Raw genomic sequence first — 22,976 nt, 5'->3', positions numbered from 1 at the left:
TGCCATGTCAGGCTAATCGGCAAAACAGCTTTGGGGGATCGGCGGGCATATAGGTCCCGGTCTCCAATCAGTTCTCAGGACATTGTTAGTAAAATAAATTCAAAGTCCCAGGTTTTAGGGGTGGGATGTTTAGCACATTTAGCACCACTCCCAGGGTACCAAGAATGGTTGTAGACCACTTGGGGTGTCAGTATGTAAAGGAGCCAGGGCCCAGATCCTGGTTCAATGTTGTTGGAGCTTGGTGTGTTCCTGTAGCCTAGAACAGGAGGAAAACTAACTAGCCCCTGGAGTCACTCTGATAGTTCTGGGCTCAACCAGCAAGGCAGGCGTCAACCAGCAGGGTTTTACCCTGAGGGTATAAGGCAGGCTTCAGGCAGCAGGACAGTCCTCTGGAAGCAGTAGGGTAGTCCTCTGGGGTACTGGGCAGGCCTCAATCAGCAGTGCAGTCGCCTGAAATACAAGGCATGCCTTCTGAGTGTCCTCCGCAGGTCGAGGAGTGAATTGAAGAGTTGGTCTGACGGTCCAATATTTATAGCTGGCGCCAGCCTTTGAAGTGGGAGAAATTTCTAGGCTCTTCCTTACATCTGTTTCTGGAAGCTTCTCCTTTTCCCTGCATAGGCTCCAAAAAGTCTAGGGTCACAAAAGGTGGTGTCAAGTTCTTTCTGAGTGTGCTGGAGGCAACCCTTTGTATGTAAGTGGGACAGTGAAGAGCTCTGCCCCTTCCATCCTGCCAACACTTAGTGCTCCTTTGTGTTACTATTTAAGAATACTCAAAGGTCAACTGCCACTCTAAGCACAGTCATGTCAGCCAGGACAGTGGCTGCAGACACCAACTGGTTAGGACAAAAACATGCAAACTTTCTAAAAGTATCATTTTCAGAACTGTGAATTAAAAACTGACTTTATCATTAAAGAGGATTTTAAATTACAATTCTTTAGAGACCAAACGTGACTTTTCTACCTGTTCCCAATCAAACGTTAGCAGTTAGTAAATGTAATAAGGTAAGCTAATGTTAACATATGGCAGAGCTAGGCCTTGTAGTAGCGAAAAACTAATTTAGGAGTTTTTCACTACCAGGACATGTAAAAATTCAAAATACATGTACAACCTTTTTAATACATTGCACCCTACTATAAAGGCAGTTTAGGTCCCCTACATTAGAGGCGACACATGTATAAAAAAAGAAGGATTAGGCTTGGCAAAAGGCTCATTTTGCCAAGTCGAATCTACATTTTACAACTGCACACACACAGGCTGCAATGGCAGGCCTGAGACATGTTTAAAAGAGCTACTTAAGTGGGTGGCACAATAAGCGCAGCAGGCCTACTAGTAACATTTAGTTTACAGGCCCTGGGCATATGCAGTACAGGGCCTGTAAATTGTACAGGGGACGTACAAGTAAATTAAATCTGCCAATTGTGTGAAAACCAACTCTACTATGTTTAAGGGATAGAGCACACACATTTTAGCATTGGTTAGCAGTGGTAAAGTGCACAGAGTTCTAAAAGCCAATCAAAAAAGGTTAAGCAAACAGGAAGGAGAAGGCAAAACTTTTGGGGATTTCCCTGAGGACCAAGTTCAACAACGTTGAAATGCATTTTCCAATTCTAGTGATCCTTGAGTGCGTATATCATTAATGAACGATTATTTGAATTACCACTGAGTCCTTGTTAGTAACCCAGAAAGCACATACCAACATCGTCAGGTATGCTCAGTGGGTTCTGTAGGGGCCGCACTACTCTTTGTTGGTGCACTGAACTCCCTGAACCCATCAGTTAGGAGTCCCAACCATGTAGAATGAGGCCAGAGCCCTAGTTAAGCAACAAGGGAGAGGCAAATGAGTTGAATATAATTGTAGCAGTGTTTTCTATCTTCAGTACAGTAACAAAGTTAGTGCCTGTATCATCAGAAACGAACAGCACGATCAGTGAACAATTTAGTTTATTAAAAGTCAATCAATCCAGTGCAATCTGTATATATTTGTGTTGCTTGAATAGATAGAAAGACAGACAGATAGGTTGACCTACCTTTCTTCAGACAAAGTCCTAACTGTCGACACACAGCATATTATAAAGTGCATAAACCACTTATCACTGTAAATTTCTGACATAACCTTTTCTAAAAGTAATTATTACAGGATGACATACAAATATAATTTCAGTGTTATCTACTGTTACATTTCTCTTTTGTGGGGAACCTCTGTGGTGCCCATCTGAAGAGATCCGACTGCATGCAAGCGTACATCTAAATAGGAGCGACGGATTTCTGAAGGTCCTTCCATCCTTAACCTTTGTAAAAGAGTATTTGATGGTTCTCAAGGAAAGTGGATTAATTGTACTATTGAATTACGACTCCCAGAATATCATGGTACAAGAATATTGAGGACAGAATATCGAGGGCCAAAATATCAAAAGGTAGATGCATGGGGGGAACTATGGATGTAATATTCCTAACCCTACATCTATGTACCTTGAAGATACTTGTACGGCACAAGTACACATATGTGGGGTTAGGTACAGAAAATCTAGACTTACCTATTTTTGTTTAACATTTTGTCCTCGATATCTTGTCTCATCGATATTCTGGGGTGAATATTCAGGGTGCACACCACATGGACTAATACCTCTAACTGGGTCTTCCATGGGCTGGGACTCTGGGTATGACCATGTTTGGTGCCTGGAGTTTCACTATCTATAATACGCTGGTGTGTCATCTCTGCCAGTCAAAATGAACCAATCAGTAGGATATCTGCACGGGAAGAGCGTGATTGGGAGAGCTATAGCCTCTGATCACGAACCCTAGACTCCAACCAGACAAGAGGGTAGAGGTCTTTTACACATCCAAATGGTGAACCCTGGCAGGCCTTTATTAAAATATATACTCAGAGAGACCATGATAAATGAAGAACTAAAACATGTGAAAACTGAAATATCTGTCTATTCAGTCATTTCTGAAAATTCCTGTCCACATTTACACAACTTTAGTAAAAGAAACATATTACAGGGAAACAGAAAACTGATGTACTTCTAGATATCTAGGCTTTGGTGACATTTACCTAATTTTTAAGGTTTTGTTGAGAAGGTTTGCAAAATGCAGACCAACGAGATGGTAATGTAGGCTTATAAAGGATGGAAGAACAAGTTTTATTCAATATGCTCTACTACAGCATTTTCTGAATTGTAACAGGTCTTAGAATAAAAGAATGCAACTTAATTTAATGTAAACATAATGGTTATCTGAATGATAGAGCAATGTATTTGGATACATTTGATCTGCACAATGCATCGTGAATTTGCTATGTAGGAAAATTAATTTTAAAAAGCAATATTATTTAGGCGTCATAATTTAATTGGAGTAGTGAAAAGCAATGAATAGTTTAGGTGGTGCTTGAAGCATATTGCTGATGTACTTCTCAATTTTACCCTTGTACAAAATTTCACCATGTGACTGCAACTCAATGTTTATGAAAATATGTGGTAGCAAATTTAACAACAAGCATTGGTGATGCATGGGTTTCCCATATGAAATGAATAAGAGCCGTTTTCATCAATCATCGTCTGGAAGAAGGAAAGAACTCAGTGACAGATAACACTGGCTGGAGAAGACATGGGGCAACTGCCGGAGCTGCTGACTCGAGAGCTTGGGTGGGGTTAGAGTCTTGGGGGCACCACGCAACAACCTGTGATTCTATGCAAATCACTTAATCTCTCCGGGTGATAAATTGTTATATAAATATGCTGCAATAGTAAAAGGCAAAACTTTATGAATATATAATTCCACCAACAGTATTTCGAAAGCAGGAAACTGATAAGAGAAGCAGAGGAGGAACAAGCATTGGTAACTGCAGGAAAATATGCTACAGCCAAAAGAAATGGAGCAAAGGTAAGTGTCATACAAAGGAAACAATGACTTCTCAGGAAAGAAAAGTTGGGATGTAAGCCCCTTTTAAGCTTATATTAAAAACAAGAGATTTCCCACGCACAGCGCAAGAGCTGTGCGGGCGAAACCTAAAATTGAGTGTATGCACTTTCAGAGGCTCTCTAAGGATACTTTATCTGGCAAGAAGGGGGTCACTGGCAGCTATGTACTCACTCCCAGGAAAGTATTGCTTGGAAAAGATAGTAAAGCTGTTTAGAAGCACTGGAGCATGAGGGCAGATTTTGAACTCATGCCTTACATAAAGTGTGTGATGCACAGCTTGTATGCGCTTGCAGAACCAATCAAAATACAGAGATGTCAAAGCAGGTGCAATAGGAACCCTGAAAAAGTTGTGTCGTCATCACTATCAGTATAAAGGCCGCTCGGGCTTGCCTTTTCTTCTAACCAAATGCTGTCATCTTTCTCAAGTTTTAAAACGGCCGCACCAGAGGACTGGGATGTTACACCACCCTGTGAACTACTATATGTATACTGCACAATGACACCATTTTTATTCAATGTTATACGCGTTGCAGTATCATATGTAGTCAACTGGTAGGTGAAAAAGAAAATCCCTTTTACAGGCGCGACAAATGTTCCCGTTTTTGTGTTATAAACATGTTGATCATTGTAAAGTATTTTTTCAAACTGAATGGGCTTATTTGGGGGTGGAGCCTTTGTCGTCAGTGCAACGTGGAAGGCATAGAGTTTGGGCCCGTGTTCCACTAGCTGACCCGGTAAGCCAGGCGTTCCTTTGTTCCCTGGAAGTCCTGGAGGCCCAGCTATTCCCGGAGGTCCTGGAAGGCCTGGAAGTCCCGAGGGACCTGCTTTTCCCTGAATCCCAGGGGAGCCATTTTCTCCAGTCAGGCCTAGAAAAAGGAAAGGAAAGCAATCAAAACTATTGCACAAATATTCAAAACTATGGAATAACACTGTGTAACCTGGCCTTCGAAGATAATCTAATAACTAGATAAATGATGGCAGGTGCAAGTTGGTTTTTAACTGATTTTGCTCAAGAGCATAGACGTAAGTACTTACCGTTGGGTCAAGTTTACTACCCACAACAAAATACAACATTTACACCTGCAATTTCAACAGTTAAATGGTACCATCATAGTTTGAACACAACATATACTAGGGATAAAGAAGTACCTTTGACAAACTAGTCACAATTAGCAACCAATATTTTTGTCACCAGTAAAGATTTTTAATACTCGCCCTGTGTACTAAAAGGTTGGGTCTTGAAAATGTGAATTGTAGTGGGTTGGACTGACTTGCACATCTGGCCCAGAGTAGCCAGTTTTCAGGCATGTGTTTTTGTCTTCTTGCTTATTGATGTATTTGTACTTTAAGATTATTTTAAGAAGGCTGCCTAAAGCCTAAGGAAGTACATATTGTGCAGTCGATGCGAGTTCAGAGGTATCTGCCAAAATACACTCTTGCTGTGATTGTTTTAGTACAGATGTACTCGAGGGAAAACAGGGTAGCATAAAACTGATATTATAGTTATATAAGAAGCAGGAGGGGTCTTTAAATACATCTGCTGCCAAAGGTGAGGAACCCTGATATTTTTCGTTCCTTTGCTGAAGACAGATTATGTGAACCCATCATTAGGACCATATTGCCATTTGTTGTGTGATGCACACCATTTAGATGATGGCACAACCTGCTTCCACACTCCTTATCAGTCAAATTCATACACACTACGTTCCACTTTAATGTGCTTGCAACATGAATATTTAATAAGGCTAAATATAATATAAGGGTTGCCAAAAAGGTTTTAATGAAGAGGTAGATAGCCTACCCTGCCCGGACGCCTGCTCGTAGGGTAGGCTATCTACGCCGACAGCCGAGTAAAACCCCCAAGAAGGTGCAGGCATCCCACGCCACTAGCTCATGGAGAAACAATATCTCTGTATTTAGGTCATTATTTTAGGGGGCACAGATCTACTTAGGATCGATGAAAGTCACTGACTAGTAGCTCATAGGCTTCCTCCCTCCCCCCTTTTTAAGTTTCATGTGGGCTAATGTTACCCCACTCATAACACACACGCTCGTGCACTCACCACGCTCCACTCACACATTTGGTCCTGAAGAAACGCCAAGGATCGTTCAGACCGTTTCAGGCGTGAAACATTTCGACCTTAGCATAGTTACCCGGGCACATTGCGCCCATGCTGGTAACCTCTAACCTACGTTTTTTTTTACTCTGCCAAGGGTACCTCTTCAATAAAAACTTTTTGGCCACCCTTAGGCATTTTTAATTCGCACTGCACGCACGCACTGTCCCTCACACCCAACCTGTTACCCACACACCCGCATGCACCCATAGGCAGCTCTCTAAAAGATCTCCGTCAAAGAGACCCTTCGGGGGACCCGTATGGCATTGCACCGCCGTCCCGACGAGGAGCAACTGCCCGATGATGAAGCATGACATCCCTTGGGATGTGTGAGGGCAACAAGAGACAATTTGTGTCTCTCCCCACCCCTTGACCTGGCACCTCTCTCTTTTTTCCCCTGTTTCCCTCCCTCTTTTTTCTCATATGTCCTCCCATTTATGAGGACTACGTGTTGACTCCTTGCATACACCAACCCTGGAACAGTGCCTCTTATTTAATTGTGCAATGCCCAAATCAAACTGATCCTTTCAGTGCAAAAACCTATTATCAATGTGGTTTCTAAAATTCACCTGTGGCAGCTTAGAGCCCCAACTTGTCTCATTTAAATTTATAGTAGCTTGAGCTCACCTAGTTAGAACTAAGCATTTTGCATGCAAAGACTTTTATTTTGCAATGATTCCTCTTGCTCCGCGCACACCAAAAAATAACATGCCCCTCTAAATTCTTATGTGGTAGTTTGCCGCTTTAGCCAATCCCCTTCATTCTGTCATCTACATGGGCAGTCATTGTCACGATTACACCCTACCCACACTTGACCTTATTTCTTCATCCACACTTTTCAGGTGCAAAATCATCAAATGGCCACCAATAACATAATTATTTGGAAAGAATGAGGTTCTAGTGAGGCATGTATTTTTGCCGCTCCGCCTAAAAGTATTATTACAGGTCCCAGGCCTTCTCATATAAGCTCTCACAACCTGAACAAATATCTTTCTCTAATAAAAAAAGCTTGTGGATTTACCAAATATCATATATAAATAAGCAATCTGAATAAATTGAACTATTTGAATTAAAATACATGTCCACGTAAGTATAAATATTGTACTTGAAGAATTTATAGTTACCCATTGGTTGAGGTCCATCCCATATTTGTGAAAGGCCACACAATAAATGGCATAAATGATCTCACAGCAGACATGTCATATGATGTTATCATTAACATTTCTAATGAAACAACTATGGATAAAGTATGATTTCTTTGTTTGTTTATGTGTTGTTTGGTCATCATCAAACTCACCTTGCTGTCCTTAGCTGGTTTACATTTTTTTGGCTAAAGTTTGCTGAGAAAATTGAACTGAATGTTTTGGCCTTCGGCCTAAGGACATAGCAGCAATGAGCTTGGCACGCTTCTCTTGCACTGATCTCGCACTGATGATGTACTTTATGAGCACCAGGGCATGGCAATCATTTTTGCAAATACAGAACTAGTTACCTTTCAAACAATAACTCCACTCACATGGTCAGACCACCACTTGCTAGCTTTCCAACATAATACAACACAAAGCAACATACCTAAAACCACTTTACATGCATCCACGTAACGACCGTGGAACAAACTCAATTTGGAACACTTAGAATCAAAGGTAACATCCAGTACAGATCTAGACACAATAAATTCCGTTCAAAATATGAGTGGCTACAGGAAGCTTTTGATATCCTAATACCACTAAAAATAGCAAAACAGAACAAAAGAAAACAGGCACCTTGGAGAAATACAGAGATAAAAGAGATAATACAACAAATTAGAAAGCTGGAATGTACCTGGCTCAAAACAACCACCAATCAAGAAAAACTTTGCCTACAGAAACTTAGCAGATTATACAAGTTAGCTATCAAAAAAGCTAAAAAAAGATTCTACTCAGACAGAATTAAAAATGCTAACAGGCACATGTATCAAGAAAAGCTTTTGCGAGTCCTTAATTGCTATTATTAAGGAATCGCAATTAAGGACTCTCAAAAGCTTATGCATGTAGGAATCGCTATTAAAATTGCAATTCCCAAACATTCCTTAATTGCGAGTCGCAAATTGCGAGTCGCAATTAAGGAATGGCTTCCTATTCATTCCTATGTGCCTACAGGCTCATAGGAATGAATAAGAAATTGCATGTGCAATTTGCGAGTACCAATAGGTACTCGCAAATTGCGAATGCAATTTCAAGGGTGCAGAGGTGTCAAAATGACACCCTGTTGCACCCCTGAAATTGTGATGTGCACCCATGTTGCGCACACACATGCCCCAAGGGCATGTATGTGTGTAAACTGAAACCTTGAAAAACGCACTTTAGTGCATTTTTCAAGGTTTTTGCAAAATACAGACCAGAGTAATTTCTCTGTATTTTGTGGCCCCAAATAGCGAATTCGCTATTTCTAAGTGCTTCTAGCATTGCATTCAAGGAATCACAAATTGCGATTCCTTAAATGCATTCAAAATTTAAGAGATCACAATAAATTGCAAGCAAAACTGCATGTTTACAAGGTCTGCCATGAAAAACGTTAAATATATGTGGGATAGTGAGTTTGACAAAGGCTTTGAGTCAATTAAACAGGAAATTGTTGCTGCTCACCCCTTCAGACCTTTTGATACAAAAGATGTTAGTATCATTTCTACTGATGCCAGCAATTTGGGTCTTGGTGGCAAAGTCATGCATCGTTGAGACAATGGGTGCGAGGAGATTATTGTTTTTGCTTCAAGGGCCTTGAGGGGTGCGGAGGCCACTTATTCCACCATAGAGAATGAGGCTCATAGTTTGTGGTGGGGTGTGCAATACTTCTGAAATTTTGTTTGGGGAAAGGAGTTAATTTTAAGGACAGACAGCAAACAATGGGTAGAATTAACCATTACAAGCGGTGGTGAAGGGGCAAAATCTCATATTGCTAACTGGCATTGCAGACAACAGGAATGTCATTACAAGCTGGAGTATCTGGTTGGTGCAAACGATTTTGTTGCAGATTGTATGTCAATGTTGCCATTGAGTGATGTTGACACTCGGGGAGAGATGAATGGTGAGTTTGAAATGATGTGTGCAGTGTATTCCATTGAGGTTGCTATGGCTGGGGCACTCTCTGAAGGTGAATAGATGAAAGCATTAGCACATGACAAAGAATTGCAGGGAGTTATGAAATTTGTCTCCTGCTGGTGGCCCGCTACGAAAGAGATTGATGTAAATCTTGTTCCTTACCAATGAGTTTCTGATGAAGTATCAGTGGCGGGTGATGTTTTACGCAGATGTGGTTTGTTGGTTGTTCCTTCAAAGCTCTGTGGTAAATTGTTAACCCTTGTTCCTGAAGGCCACATTGAGATTCGTGGAAGTGAAGCACAAAATAAGGGGGATTTTTGGAGGCCTGCAGTTGATATGGCTGTGGAACTGTTTGGCCAGAATTGTTGTGAATGGTTGTTACTGTTAAAACACAAGTAACTTGGTACACTCCTGTCATTCCTGTTGTCACAGCTGCACATGGTGTAAATAAGCTTTTGATCTATCGGGACATTATGGAGGTTTGGATAGTGTGCCAAAGTATGATTTTGTTTTGATTGATTATTTTACAAAATGGTTTGAAATTAAATTCACTGAGAGTGTGACTTCTAATGCAGTTATTAATATCTTCAAGGAGGTGTTCTTGAGGAAGTGGAATGCTGAAGAAATAGTGACTGATAATGGTACCCAGTGGTATTTAAGGAGATGAGAGAGTATTTGGAATGCACTGGCATTAAGCACACACGGACATTGTTGTATCATCCATGCAGTAATGGACTGGTTGAAAGGATAAATCGTTTCATCAAATATCAAGTTAGCTGTGATGAATGAGTTAGAGTAAATGTTATTGTTCTTGAGAATGGGAAGGTATGGAATAAAAGCATAGTATTGATTGCACCTACCTACATGTCCTCATTTGTGTGTTAAAAATTGGGAGCAAACATGAGGGAACAGAGAGTAAAGGCATGTGATCAGAGTCAACGGACATTATCTCACGGAGGGAGGACATGTCCTGCAAAATTTGAGGATTACATTATGTTATTGCTGTTAAAGTTCAGGTAAACAGTGCTTGGTTGATTCGGCCGGTATGTTCCATAGTTACACATTAGCTTCTTTGTGGATATTTTTGTTTGGTTTGCAAATGTGCATTATAAGATTGTACATAGTTATGTTTGTTCTTCTTGTCAACTTTATATTTGATCTGTAAGGGAAGGGGGTGTGTTGGGTATGGTGAATATTGATATTGCCTAGTTACGGGGAGAGTGTCATAACTCTCAGGTGCTTGGCTTGGCAGTTGCTGCCGGGACCTGGTTGTTGGTGAATGAAGAATAAGCCTGTTCCTCTTACTTGATTGTCTCTTTTCTTCGATTACTTTGAAATTGGCTGCAGGGCCTGGTCGCGTGCTACCAAGTCTTCATGCAGCCGACTCCAGCTGCCCACTGCTTACAGCCATGCACCACAGAGGTTTGAACAAATTGATGTTGTTTGAAAGGTCTGGCCTGTAGCTGGGCCCTGGTCAAAGTTGCTGTATGGCCAACCCCCAACTTCACATGACCTTTGGATATGCAGTGGGGAATGCCCTTGGGATCTGGGCTCCAGACATTGCCTCCACAAAATCCAGTAAACAGCAAAACCAGCAAAACCATTCTGAATGCAGCCTTCGTCCATGGACAGAGGGGCTTGCCAGCATGGCCTGGGCTGTGACATTGATCTGCACAAAATATAAGAATGTGGCCATATCCTGATGTGCATGGCCTTTGACTGGGTACACTGGGGCTTCCTAACAATGCCTGCTTTGAATCAATCCTTATGTGTAGTCAACCACCTGCTCCAGACATAGCGAGTTAAGCCCAGTCTGGTATCCCAACTTGCTTTATGGATCCATCAAATTCCTTAGTAATTAACACATCAATAATGTTTTACCTACTCTCCTGCCTTAAAGTTTGTCCCTCTTGTTGGATCGGCACAAAGCTTCAAATGGCTCCACATGGCTTTACATGCCAAATTTCATGAAGATTTTCCAAAAGTGCCAAAGTAAATTTTTAGTAACATTTTTGGCCCTCCTCCCATTTAACTTGACCCTCTTTGAAGGATCTGTGCAAAACGTGACATACTATCAATAAAGCGTACTTGCCAACCAGACCAATTTATGTGGATGGTTGCTGCTTTTGTAGCATCCGTACCACCCACTGATTTTGTACTTGCTTCCTACAGATTTCTTCAATGCTGGACAATAGGCAGTAATTGCTGCTCATGCTTAGTGGAAGAATAAAGTTTAAGCTCCCAAACAAGTAGGTGCAAGCTTAGCAACCAAATAGCTGGTTCATTACTCTGGGTGCAGCCAATGAGGTGCCATGAGGTTATAGCTGGACATCTAGCTTTTGTTTCTCTGTGACATTTAGTGTGTCCAGGTAACAATCAGGCTGCTCATATCGCAATCCTGATGAAAGTGTCAGATGCTAAAAATTGAAGGCAGCTCGGATCAGGAGCAGTTAGTATGCAGGAGTTAGTATGCAGCCTTCATGCTGCATTTTTTATTTCGACCGATAGAAAGAGTAATACAGGTTTCTATCATGTTGCAAAGTTGTAGTTAAAATGGGGCTATCAATGTGTGGTGTGACTGGAACTGTTCACTTAAGACAATTTGTCAAAGGCAGCACTAAGTGATGGGAAAGAAAATTCACATACTTCAGACCCCCAATTATACAGAACAGACCTAAATAACAAATTATTGGTAAAGCTCTTTCTGGTGGATATTCTATCTAAATGCAGATTCCTCACCTTGTGGCTATTCCCTAGGTGTCAAACTGGATTATGAAACTTTTGAGCAGTAGCCCTGCAGCAATTAACAAATCTATCTGGAGGATTCCTCTACCTCCACTCCTCGTGTTTCACTATGCCAAAATGGAAGCCATAGTCTGCCATGTATTGTACCATCCACAGACACACATGCACCCAGTATATGCTTTTAATGTACACACACTGCACAGCATTGTATCCTTCATGTACTGTACCGCTCATAGGCCCACATGCACGCGGTACATGCGTTTAACATGCATGCAGTGCACAGCACTATATCCTCCATGTACTGTATCATTTACAGGTACACATACATCCAGCAAATGCATTCAACATGCATGCAGTGACCAGTACTGCATTATCCCTCTATTTTACCCTTTCTAGGTGCACATACACTCAGCGCAGGTACACCACTTATGAGCTGCACAGCACTCCACTCCAAAACAAGCTAGGCCAAGGGTGAGATAAGCACACAGCAGTAAGAACTTTAAAATGAGTGAGCCTATAGGCCTCACTTCAGTGGCACAGGTTAAAAAGGACCTGTTCACTACTACTGATTTCTCCATGGTATGCTGCCACCACCACGCTTGTGTTACTTAACTCCTGGTAAAGGTACCACTATGAGGGTAGCGCTTTGGGTGCCCCTCCTGGTCCATCAAGACCGCAATCCATGAGACAGGCCTATTTCATGGTATACATATATGATCCGTGTTTGCCTATGACAACAAAAATCCGCATTAGGGATCCAGACATCAGTATAGTTGGGGCACTAAGGGCAGGAGTGCACTTCCATGTGGAGAACCTTTCCGTCCTCAAAATCAGAATGATGAAAGTCTCACCCCGGATCGAAGTCTAAGCTTCATTGGGAATACAGAAGAATTTGATATACTTTGTATCAAAGGATCACCGAATTCTGGTGCTTACAGAGGCTGGGCATCGTTTTATGATTTCATTGATCTTACTGAACTGTGAAGCATATGGTACTAAAGTAATGGAAGACATTGGAGAGATAGCGCAGTGAGGTTGGGTGAAAAATACAAGATTGTGCACCATGCTCAGAACTAACACGGCCCAATTAGGGTAAAGTTTCACAGCACACGCATTATCTACTCTATTGTGTGAACAGAAACTTTAAGCGCCAGTTGCAGTAATCTGGTCACACTAGACTGTGGGAAAGTCATAAGTTCAGGCCGACTGCGATGGAGCATGGATTTGATGCAGGGACCAGATTAGTCCAGCTAAAAAGTTACCTTCTGAATTCCGGCGCAATGAGGTCTGTTCATGGTGGAGGAGGCCAAGAGGAGGAGGCTGAGCATTGTGGATGTTTGTTGCTGTAGCGTGAAGAGCAGGTCAGGCGCCACGGATGGTGGTCGCTGTAGTGCGAACAGCCAGTCGGGCATTGCGTACAGTTGTTGCTGTAGCTTCGCATTGGCAGTCATCGCAGGCTGTCATTGGTGCAGCGCAAAGTGCATTGCCAGTTGCCATGGAGAGATGTTGGTGCGAACAGTAGGTTTAACTAGTGCTTAAACGTTAGCGGTTGTTGCATGTGGCAGAGTCTTGCCACGAAAGGGCCTTTTCACAAAGAGGCCAAGGATTTTCATCATTTTTTGCAGGTGGAGCTTCCACTGGTGCCAGCCAAGGGTCCAGGACCTGAGAGCATCTCTTGGGGATCAGAGCTCACTCCAGCATCGGCTAGCAGCAGGCCTCAGGCAGGTTGAGTTGCAGGTCCAGTTGCAGCTGGTCAGCTGGGTAGTTCTAAGGAGGCCTCTAAAGCTTGTTGTGCCCCTGTAGCACACACAGGAGGTCAACTAACTGACCCCTGGAGTCACTTTGGGTAGCCTTATATGAAGGCAATCAGGTCCAATCTTCCTTATCAGACAGCAAGGCAGTCCTTCAAACAGCAGGACAGTCCTCTTGCAGCAGGGCAGTTGTTCTTCTGTATCTTCCACATTGCCTGGAGTGTTTTGTTGAGTGGCTTTAAAGGTCAAATATTTATACCTGGTGCCAGCCTTTGTGTGGTGGGGACTCCCAGCCCTGACGCAATACTGGCTCTGGAAAGTTCTTCTCCTTCCCATGGTCAAGGCTTTAGACTGTTTGGTGGGGTGACTATAGGCAGGGCAGGTCTAGTGTCAGAGTCCTTTGTATGTGCTGTAGGAAAAGTCCATTGAAGTGTAAATAGGGCTGGGTATAGGCCCTCCCCAGCCAACCTCCCAGGATGGCCCATACTGTCCATGCCCAAGCCCTCTTTGTGCCACTGTCTGGTAGTAATACAAAAACCCTAACAACAGAACTATTAACAGCCATGTGACCCAAGAAACTGGCAGAAAGGTGCAGTTGATTTGGAAAATAAAATGCCAACTTTCTAATAGTGGCATTTTCAGTTTTGTAACTTAAAATCTGACTTTACCATTAAAAAGGATTTTAAATTACAATTTATCTGAACACATATCATACTAACTTAAAAGTAGCACACCGTACCTTCTATGCCAGCACAATCAACCAAAAATATAATAACGCGAAGAAAATAAAAAAAATTGTCTCAAATTTAACAGATCCGAAAAAAACGCCCGCCCACTTGAGACAAGTAAACTCCTGTATTCTCAGCTAAGCACTTTTTTTAGGACAAAATTCAAAGATTCCAGGATAAACTGCTGCAATTTATCCCCCCGATGAATAACAAACTGGAGCACTCCTTTTCTAGGAGTAAATCTGATTCCCCGCTTAGCCCCCCTCCAAGTCGTGCGCATGTTGGGGTCTTGCCTGGGCCCCATCTACCATGAGCTTTTTGCCACTTCCTTTTACTCAGGGAAAGTGCCCCCCACATGGAAAAAGGTGAGCGTCATCCCCCTATTAAAGAAACCTAATGCCGACCCCAAAATCTTCCTAACTTTAGACCCATATCTCTGCTATCTGGGGGTCTCTAAATATTAGAAAAAGCAGTTAACACCCAGCTAATGCCATTTCTGGAACACTCTAGCCTCCTCCACCTATCTCAATCCGGCTTTAGAGCCCTCCATAGTATGGAGACTGCACTCATGGAGATTACTGATGCCATTAAATTTACGTAGGATGCTGGTCAAAATGCCTCACTAATCTTGTTAAACCTCTTAGCGGCTTTCAACACAATTTCACATGAGGTCCTACTTCAACAACTCGCCTGCATAGGGGTAGAGGGTCGGGTGTTAGCCCGGCTAGGTTCCTTCTTAGAGCATGGGGAACAAACAGTCTTGCTTAAACCATTCTTCTCCGAAGCCAGAGCCATCAAGCATTTAGTACCACAGATCTCAGCTCTGAGCCCTATGCTTTTTAACATCAATATGACCCAATTGGTCTATTGTATTGAATCTTTGGTATTCAGGTGGTCTCCTATGCAGATGATACCCAACTCCTGTTGACCTACCACAATAAGGACTGTGAAGCTAAAATCAAATTTGCCGCTTGCATGGCATCAGTGAGCTGGCTCAAAATGAATTCCTTACAATTGAACCCTGATAAAATGGAGGTACTACTATTTGGAACTGACCCCCTCCCTGGATGGTCAGAAGCCTGGCCTTCCAGCTGTTCTGCACCCCCCCACCCTCTGACTTGACCAGAAATCTAGGGGTCCTAGTTGACACACACCTATCCCTCACATCCCAGATTGCTACTGTGGTCAAAACTGCATGCTCGATATTAAGGATGCTGAGGAAATTCCTTAATCTTCTTCAATAGGAAGCTCAGAAGTTGGTGGTACAGCCTGTGGTCCTATCGAGGTTGGACTAAACCAATGTCTTATACATTGGCCCCCCAGATTATCTCAATCACAGACTGCAAAAAATCCAGAACACGAAAGTCTGCTTGTTATTTAATCTCCCCAAATACACTGCAATCATTCAATACTGTAATCAGTTGCACTGTCTACCAGTAAAAAAGCGGGTCATTTTAAAGCTCTAACTATAGCACACTCAACCTTATACAAAACTGGCCTGCCATAGCTGCATGAAAGACTAACCAGCTACTGCCCGCAAAGATCCCTGCGTTCACAATCGGCCTGTCTGCTGTCTATTCCCTCCACCAAAAAGAAGACGTGTGGAGGCTCCACCTGTTCGGTGCTAGCTGCCAAACATTGGAACGATCTCCTCCTCCCCCTCAGATGCATACTGGACAAAAACCCTAATCCGCAAGCAACTAAAAACCCATTTGTTTGAAGTCTAAAATGTTTGTCGACCTCCTCTGATAGCCGCCTACCTCAAGACCCGGGACACTCTAGTAGTAGCTGTGTGCTCTTTAAATCTTTTCATTCATTCATTCATTAACATGTCCTACTTTTTAAATACACGGCACCCAGCCCTATAAGCCTTTAGGGCATACCATAGGGGTGACTTGTAAGTTTTAAAAAGGAAGGTTTAGGCCTAGCAAAAGCTTTTTTTTGCCAGGTGAAAATGGCAGTTTAAATCTGCACACTCAGGCTTAAGTGGCAGGCCTGAGACATGCTTTATAGTGCTACCTTTAGTGGATGGCACAAAGATTGCTGCTGCCCACTAGTAGCATTTCATTTACAGGTCCTGGGTGCAGGTAATACCATATACCAGGGACTTACAAGTAAATAACATTTTCCAATTAGGTGTAGTCCACTTTTTACCATGTTTGAAGGAGAGAGCACAAGCTCCTTAGTATTGGTTAGTAGAGAAAAAGCATGTAGAGTCCTGATGCCAACAAAAACCGCGTTCAGCAACAGAAGGCAAAAAACTTCAGATGACCATGCAAAAAGGGCCAGGTCCAACTGTCTCAACTCAATCTACCTCATCAATATTCATGAGGTAGGTCGCAAACTTCAACTAAGTTCGATTGAATGCCATCATTGGGATCCATGTGGCAGGAGGACGATGTGATCCAGAGGGAGCCCTAACGGGCTTTTGTAAAGGGATCACACTGGGCTGAAGAATCCACTTCTAAACAAATAAAAATTACAGAGACTCACAGAATAACATGAGCAATCCAGAAAAGCCTGTCCTGCTCCTTTGATTTGGTGCACGAGTACAAATCCCTAATAACTTCGACAACTGATAAGTCGGAATCAAAACTTTTTGTTGTGCCCCCTAAGAATTCACCAAACCCTTGCCCTGAAAAGAACCCCCAAAGAGTGTGGGTTTGAAACGTGTAGACCGGGATCAATAGGGGATCCTACTTCAACTAGTATCAATATGGACGTATAATTTCATTTGTCTAAAGAAACTATTGGAAGTCCATATTAGATAACTTTGGACCCTTTATATGTCTTCAATTTGATGATGATTATTTAAAACTTGGTGGTGATTGTAATCAGGTTATTGACCCTATATTAGACAGGAGTTCTAATGTCAAATGTGTTCACAGTATAATTCATGCACAATTTTGTTCTGCCATTAAGAAGAGATCCTTAATTGATATATGGCGATTATGTCACCCCGATCTCAGCGAATACTCCTTTTATTCCTCACCTCATCGCTCCCAGTCTCGAATAGACTATCTTTTTTTCAGTGAAGGCTTAATTCAACAATGCAGATATAGGGTCAATTTTAATATCAGACCATGCACCAGTATATGCAGATCTTGATTTTGTACCGTTTTTGCCCCATTCAGTTAGATGGCATTTTACATTTCCTATTGTTAGACGCTAATTTGTTTTCTCAATTTGAGGAATTTGCCCACAAAGTTTTTGTTCTTAATAACATAACTGAGTCAACTTTTGCATTCATGTGGGATTCCTTTAAAAGATGCAGCTCGAGATTTTATCATTAAATGTGTTTTTCGTAAGAAGAAACATTTGGAAAATCAATCAAACCACCTTTTTGATAAAATAATAAAAAACTTGAATATGCATATTATCATTCAAAAAAATGATGTTTCACTGCAAGAATTAGTAGGTGCTAAATTAACTTTCAATCGCTGAACTATGAAAGCTACTTCCACATATTTATTAAAAAGTAGCACAAGATAATATGTTGGTCAAAATAGGATGGGTAAATTACTTGCAAATAATTTAAACATCAGGAATGCTAGAACAAAAGTAGAATCTTTAATTACTAATGCAGGGCAAGTCCTTTTCAAAGACAACAACATTTTAAATGAGTTTGTTAATTTTTATAAAATATTATATACACCAGAGACACACCCCTCTCATTCAGATATATCCAACTATTTCCAATCTAATGAGTTCCCCCCAAACACAGAATATTGACATTGTCTTGTTGGAAAAAGACATTTCATTAACAGAAATCACGAAAGCAGTCTCTATTCCAAAAAAGAGGGGATAACCCATGTTTGATGGTTTCACCAATGAATTTTTAGTATATGTTCAAAAATTGTATTTTTAACCATTTACTTTTACCCTTTGTTTTGATTGAGAATAAAGCAACTGAGGGCATCCTTCTAGTAGCAATGATTATATTAATTCCCAAATAAAATTGAGACCTTAAACAATGCAAAAACTATATTCCCAGATCCTTAGCTAATATTTTTTGCAAAAATATTGGCAATGTGCATTTGTTAACATTCGTGAATATAATGTCATTACACACCATGATATATGCAGGCCCGACAACGGAAATACCAATAAATGCAATGTCGATGTACCTCATGAACTGTGCCCGCATAACAATGTTGATGCCAGTAGATACAATGTCAATGAATGCCATAAACTGTGCACATATAACAATGTTGATACCAGTAGAAACATTGACAATGTATGCCTTAAACTATGCACACATAACAATGTCAATATCAGTAAAGACAATATCGACGTAGGATGTACGCTATGACAACAGTACACACAATACTGAGGATGGCGGTAAAAATTATAATAATGACTGCCATGTTATTTGTACACGTTATAACAAACATGTATCATTGCTGTCGGATTCACCCGAGGTGACCTCCCCACCAACCCCGAGTCAGAGATACGTGGTCAGACAAGCCCTGCAACCCAAACACAGGCCTACCGATTGACAGGTCACAGGTGAGGTTACACTTAGCCCAAAGACAAACGAGCACCCAGGGAAAACCCTGATCGATCCCACAGATAGGCAGTTACACCAAAAATGGGTCCGAGGAAATTGGCCACAGTAAAACACATTTGGCCAAGGCCCGTGTTCCCAAAATACCACATAAAGTTAGGAACACTCAGGCAATCAGGACACAGCATGCACATCACACATAGTAATCATGCGCCCCCCCATGCCGGACAGCTGGACACATATACACTGGCAACACTAGCTCTCCTTGAGGTCGAGAGCCACCTGTGTCTCCCTTATCAGATGGTTGTACTTGTTGTTTATGACTAGTATGCTTTTCCAAGAATGCAAGATCAGTTTATTGTACCTCACGAACTGTATATATGGTCGGCCAAAACTTCTGAAAATTGAGAGTCTTTCGTCAGACGCGACTCTGTCGATACTCTTCCGGCTGCTGTGTTAAATTAAACCAACTTGCTCCTGTTCTGCCAAACGCCTCTTGTCTTTTCATTCTTTCATGGTAAATTCATATCCGAGCAACACATTGATTGTATCTTACCAAATCTCATTGGCCCAGAACAGTCAGGCTTTGTCAAGGGTCGACTAGCATCCAACAATGCTCATATCTTTTTCAACATCTTAAGTAAAGCTTCTGCATTAGATCATCCTCTAGCTGTTTTAGATGCTGAAAAAGCCTTTTGACAGGATTGGCTGGGATTTCATGTTTCAAATACTAAAATGGATTGGTTTTCTACCCAAATTAATTAACCTAATTTCTTTACTATATACAGGCCCTAAAGCTGCTATATTTGTTAATGGTATCCCCCCAGATTACTTACCCTTATCAAGAGGAGTACCTCAAGGAGTACCTCAAGGATGTCCTTTATTTCTTCTTTAATGTATTATTGCTTTGGAACCCTTCCTAAACAAATTTAGACAAGGAACAAACATCTCAGGTTAACCTATTGGAGATCAACATATAAAACTATCAGTTTACCCTGACAACATTCTTTAATACTGTTCTCTTCCTACCAAATATCTATTTTTAGAACACTCTTCCGTTTGTCCCCAATTTTCTGGTTATCGGTTGAACACTGACTAATCAGAAATACTACCTCTCAATGTTTTATGTGCTAAAGTGCTTTCCACTCATGTAGATTTTACTTAGCAACCTGCAAAAATGAAATATTTTGGCTTATGATTCACAAAAACGCTTAACACACAATCAAATGAAACTTTGAACACATTCATAAGAATTTAATTGATACACCTTTATGATGGAACATGTTGTTTCTCTCTTGGTAAAGTAGGCTGGACTCTATTAAAAGGATGTTGACACCTATGATATTGTATATGATTTCTATAATTCCAGTTCACATACCAAACCATTATTTTAAAAGAATAAATTCACTTCTTTCTAAATTTTTATGGAAGGAAAAACCTTCCCGAATAGCTATATCAACCCTAACAAATACAAGTAAATCTGAAAGGTCGGCTTAATTTACCAAATTTTAGGCAATACCACTATGCTTCTTCCTTGATACAATCAGCTTATTGGAGTAATTAGACTCAACTTACTCATGCCCCTTTATGGTTATCATTGGCTTCATAAAAATATTATCCTTTACGGCAAACGTTTCCTAATAACGTACTTCTGTATTACCCACTCTCGTAGCATATTGACACCTTTACTTCCCTCTTCTCCTCTATCAACCAGCAATTTTCAACAACAAGCTATTTGGCATAATTGTCTTATTCAAATCAAAAATTGTTCTATATACTAGAAAACATGGAGAGTCAGGGAAATACGTTGGATCCCTCAACTCTTTGATAATGATCAGATTTGATCCTTTCCAGATAGCCAACGTAAATTTTCATTACCTTACATCTTTGAAAAAAAATACAGTCTCATACACATCAATGACTTACGCAATACTGAAATTACCTCATATGGTGCATTCTTCCCCTGAAACTGACATTTTGTTCCAAATGCTGTCCACTAATCCCCAGGGCTCTTTTATTTAGAGATAAATACACTCTACTAATGATAGGCTTAAATCAAAATCTGCGTTAGCATGGGAAAGATATTTGATGGAATATTGGCCTGTCGCTTTGTTCTAACATCCATAAATCTAGTAGGGTTGAAAACACTTTACAAGCTCTTTACTTTGTGCATCACCACCTATTATTTACTCCTATGAACTTGGAAACATTCTCTAAAGGCTTAAACTCTTCTTGTTGGTCTTGTAACCGTCCAGATGCTGATTTAAAGCATATGTTATTTGCATGTTCTACTCTTTTATGATTTTGAGGTTCAATATTCCTGTTGCTTTTCACCTAAAAACATCTAGTTATAATCATGCCTCAAGTTTCCATTCAAATCCTGGTGGTACGCTGTATGTTTCAATTATAGACTAGATGCCAATTATGTTTCTCCTATTTCCTTAGGTATAAAAAGGAATCTTTTCTGGCTTTCAGTTACTAATTTTCTGACTCAGTCTATTACTAGTAAATAAAGCGGTTACTATTTCTGCTGAAGTACAAAAACCACCCTAAGTAAATATGTACAGTATTTCTATGTCTATATGCATAGCCCAATCATTGTATTTATTATATAATGTCCTTTTTCTTCATAATATGTCTACAGTTTAATATATATTTAAGGCTCCCAGTTTTTACTGATTTGTACAGATAAATACACACAGATAAATAAATACAGATAAATAAAGATAGAAAACAAAGTATTTGCTGTCTGTATTTATTGTTAAAAGTGGAAAAATACAAAAAATTGTCCATTAAGCGACTGACTCTCCAAGCTGTCATTCATGAGTTCCAGGTCAACAGATGGGCATATAGACATCATGAGCAGTTTAAAAAAAAGAATGAGATTTCACTAAATACAGGCATATGTTAAGATATATTTGTATATTATGATAATATTTACCTATGGGTTTTGTCATATTTGGCAGTTTAATTTGCTAAAATGTGACATGCATCAAAGTATGAGTGCATGTCTACTAGTTAAATACATGTGGAAATATAACATTTAGCAAATTCATTTATTCTCAAAACTCAAAATAAATATTGATAAATGCCAATAAGATGGCCCAAAAACAAATCTGGATAAATATAGATGGAAATGTGAAAAAGATAAATGCCATAAAATTAGGAGTCACATATATATATATATTCACTGAAAAAACCATAGGTTTCACACACGTTATAGTTAGGAATTAGCATTTAAAAAACCTTGCAAATTCACTGAAAAAACCATAGGTTTCACACATGTTATAGTTAGCGGAAATTTTACTGATAAAAAACCAATGAAATTCCCCCGTTATAGTTACTGCAGGCAACTATAACTCACGCGACCGCAATCCTCTGCTGATGCTAATACTGTATTTAGACACTTATTTGCCCATGTCTTCTTCCATAAATTTTTAGCTATACATATATTACAAATATTTTTTTTTCATAAAGACACATATGTCATCAGCAGAAGATTGCGGTCACGTGAGTTATAGTTGCCTGCAGTAACTATAACGGGGGAATTTCATTGGTTTTTTATCAGTAAAATTTCCGCTAACTATAACATGTGTGAAACCTATGGTTTTTTCAGTGAATTTGCAAGGTTTTTTAAATGCTAATTCCTAACTATAACGTGTGTGAAACCTATGGTTTTTTCAGTGAATTTGTACGGTTTTTTTAAATGCTAAGTTACTTTACGCCATTCGTGGCGTGCGCGCCCACTTAACGCAGTTCGTTCTGTGCGCGCACGGTGCGCTTCGCGCACCGCGCGCCTACTTTACGCAGTTAGTGCCATGCACGCACGGTGGGCACGCGGTGCGCTACGCGCACCGCGTGCCCACGTTACGCTAGATGGGCCATGTACGCACGATGCGCTTCGCGCACCGTGCGCACATGGAGGACATATGATACACTTCGTTTTGAAAGGTAATATTTTAATTTTTCGTATATTTTATAAGCCATGCACAAATGGTGCCCTTCGGGCATCATTTGCACACGGGGTGGAGAGAGTGTGGATAATTTTTAATTATTTTTTTTTTTTTTAAATATTTTAGTTTATCTCACGTTGGATAAGCCATGCACAATTGGTGGCCTTCGGACACCA

General features: G+C 40.7%; 1 protein-coding gene across 1 annotated transcript in view; it reads right to left on the bottom strand.

Annotated features, from left to right (window-relative positions):
* Positions 1-1,924: 1,924 nt before the first annotated feature.
* The window catches only part of LOC146802041 (protein HP-25 homolog 1-like), a 146,573-nt gene continuing 125,521 nt past the window's right edge, over positions 1,925-22,976 (bottom strand). The window contains exon 3 of the mRNA XM_085621597.1: positions 1,925-4,788. Within this exon, the coding sequence (XP_085477723.1) occupies positions 4,238-4,788 (551 nt within the window). The 3' untranslated portion in view covers positions 1,925-4,237. The remainder of the gene's footprint in view (positions 4,789-22,976) is intronic.

This window comes from Triturus cristatus, chromosome 8, assembly GCF_964204655.1.
Source record: "Triturus cristatus chromosome 8, aTriCri1.1, whole genome shotgun sequence".
NCBI classification, from domain to species: domain Eukaryota; kingdom Metazoa; phylum Chordata; class Amphibia; order Caudata; family Salamandridae; genus Triturus; species Triturus cristatus.
The sequence above is the reverse complement of the archived record's forward strand: the minus strand, read 5'-3'. Positions and strand labels throughout refer to the sequence as shown.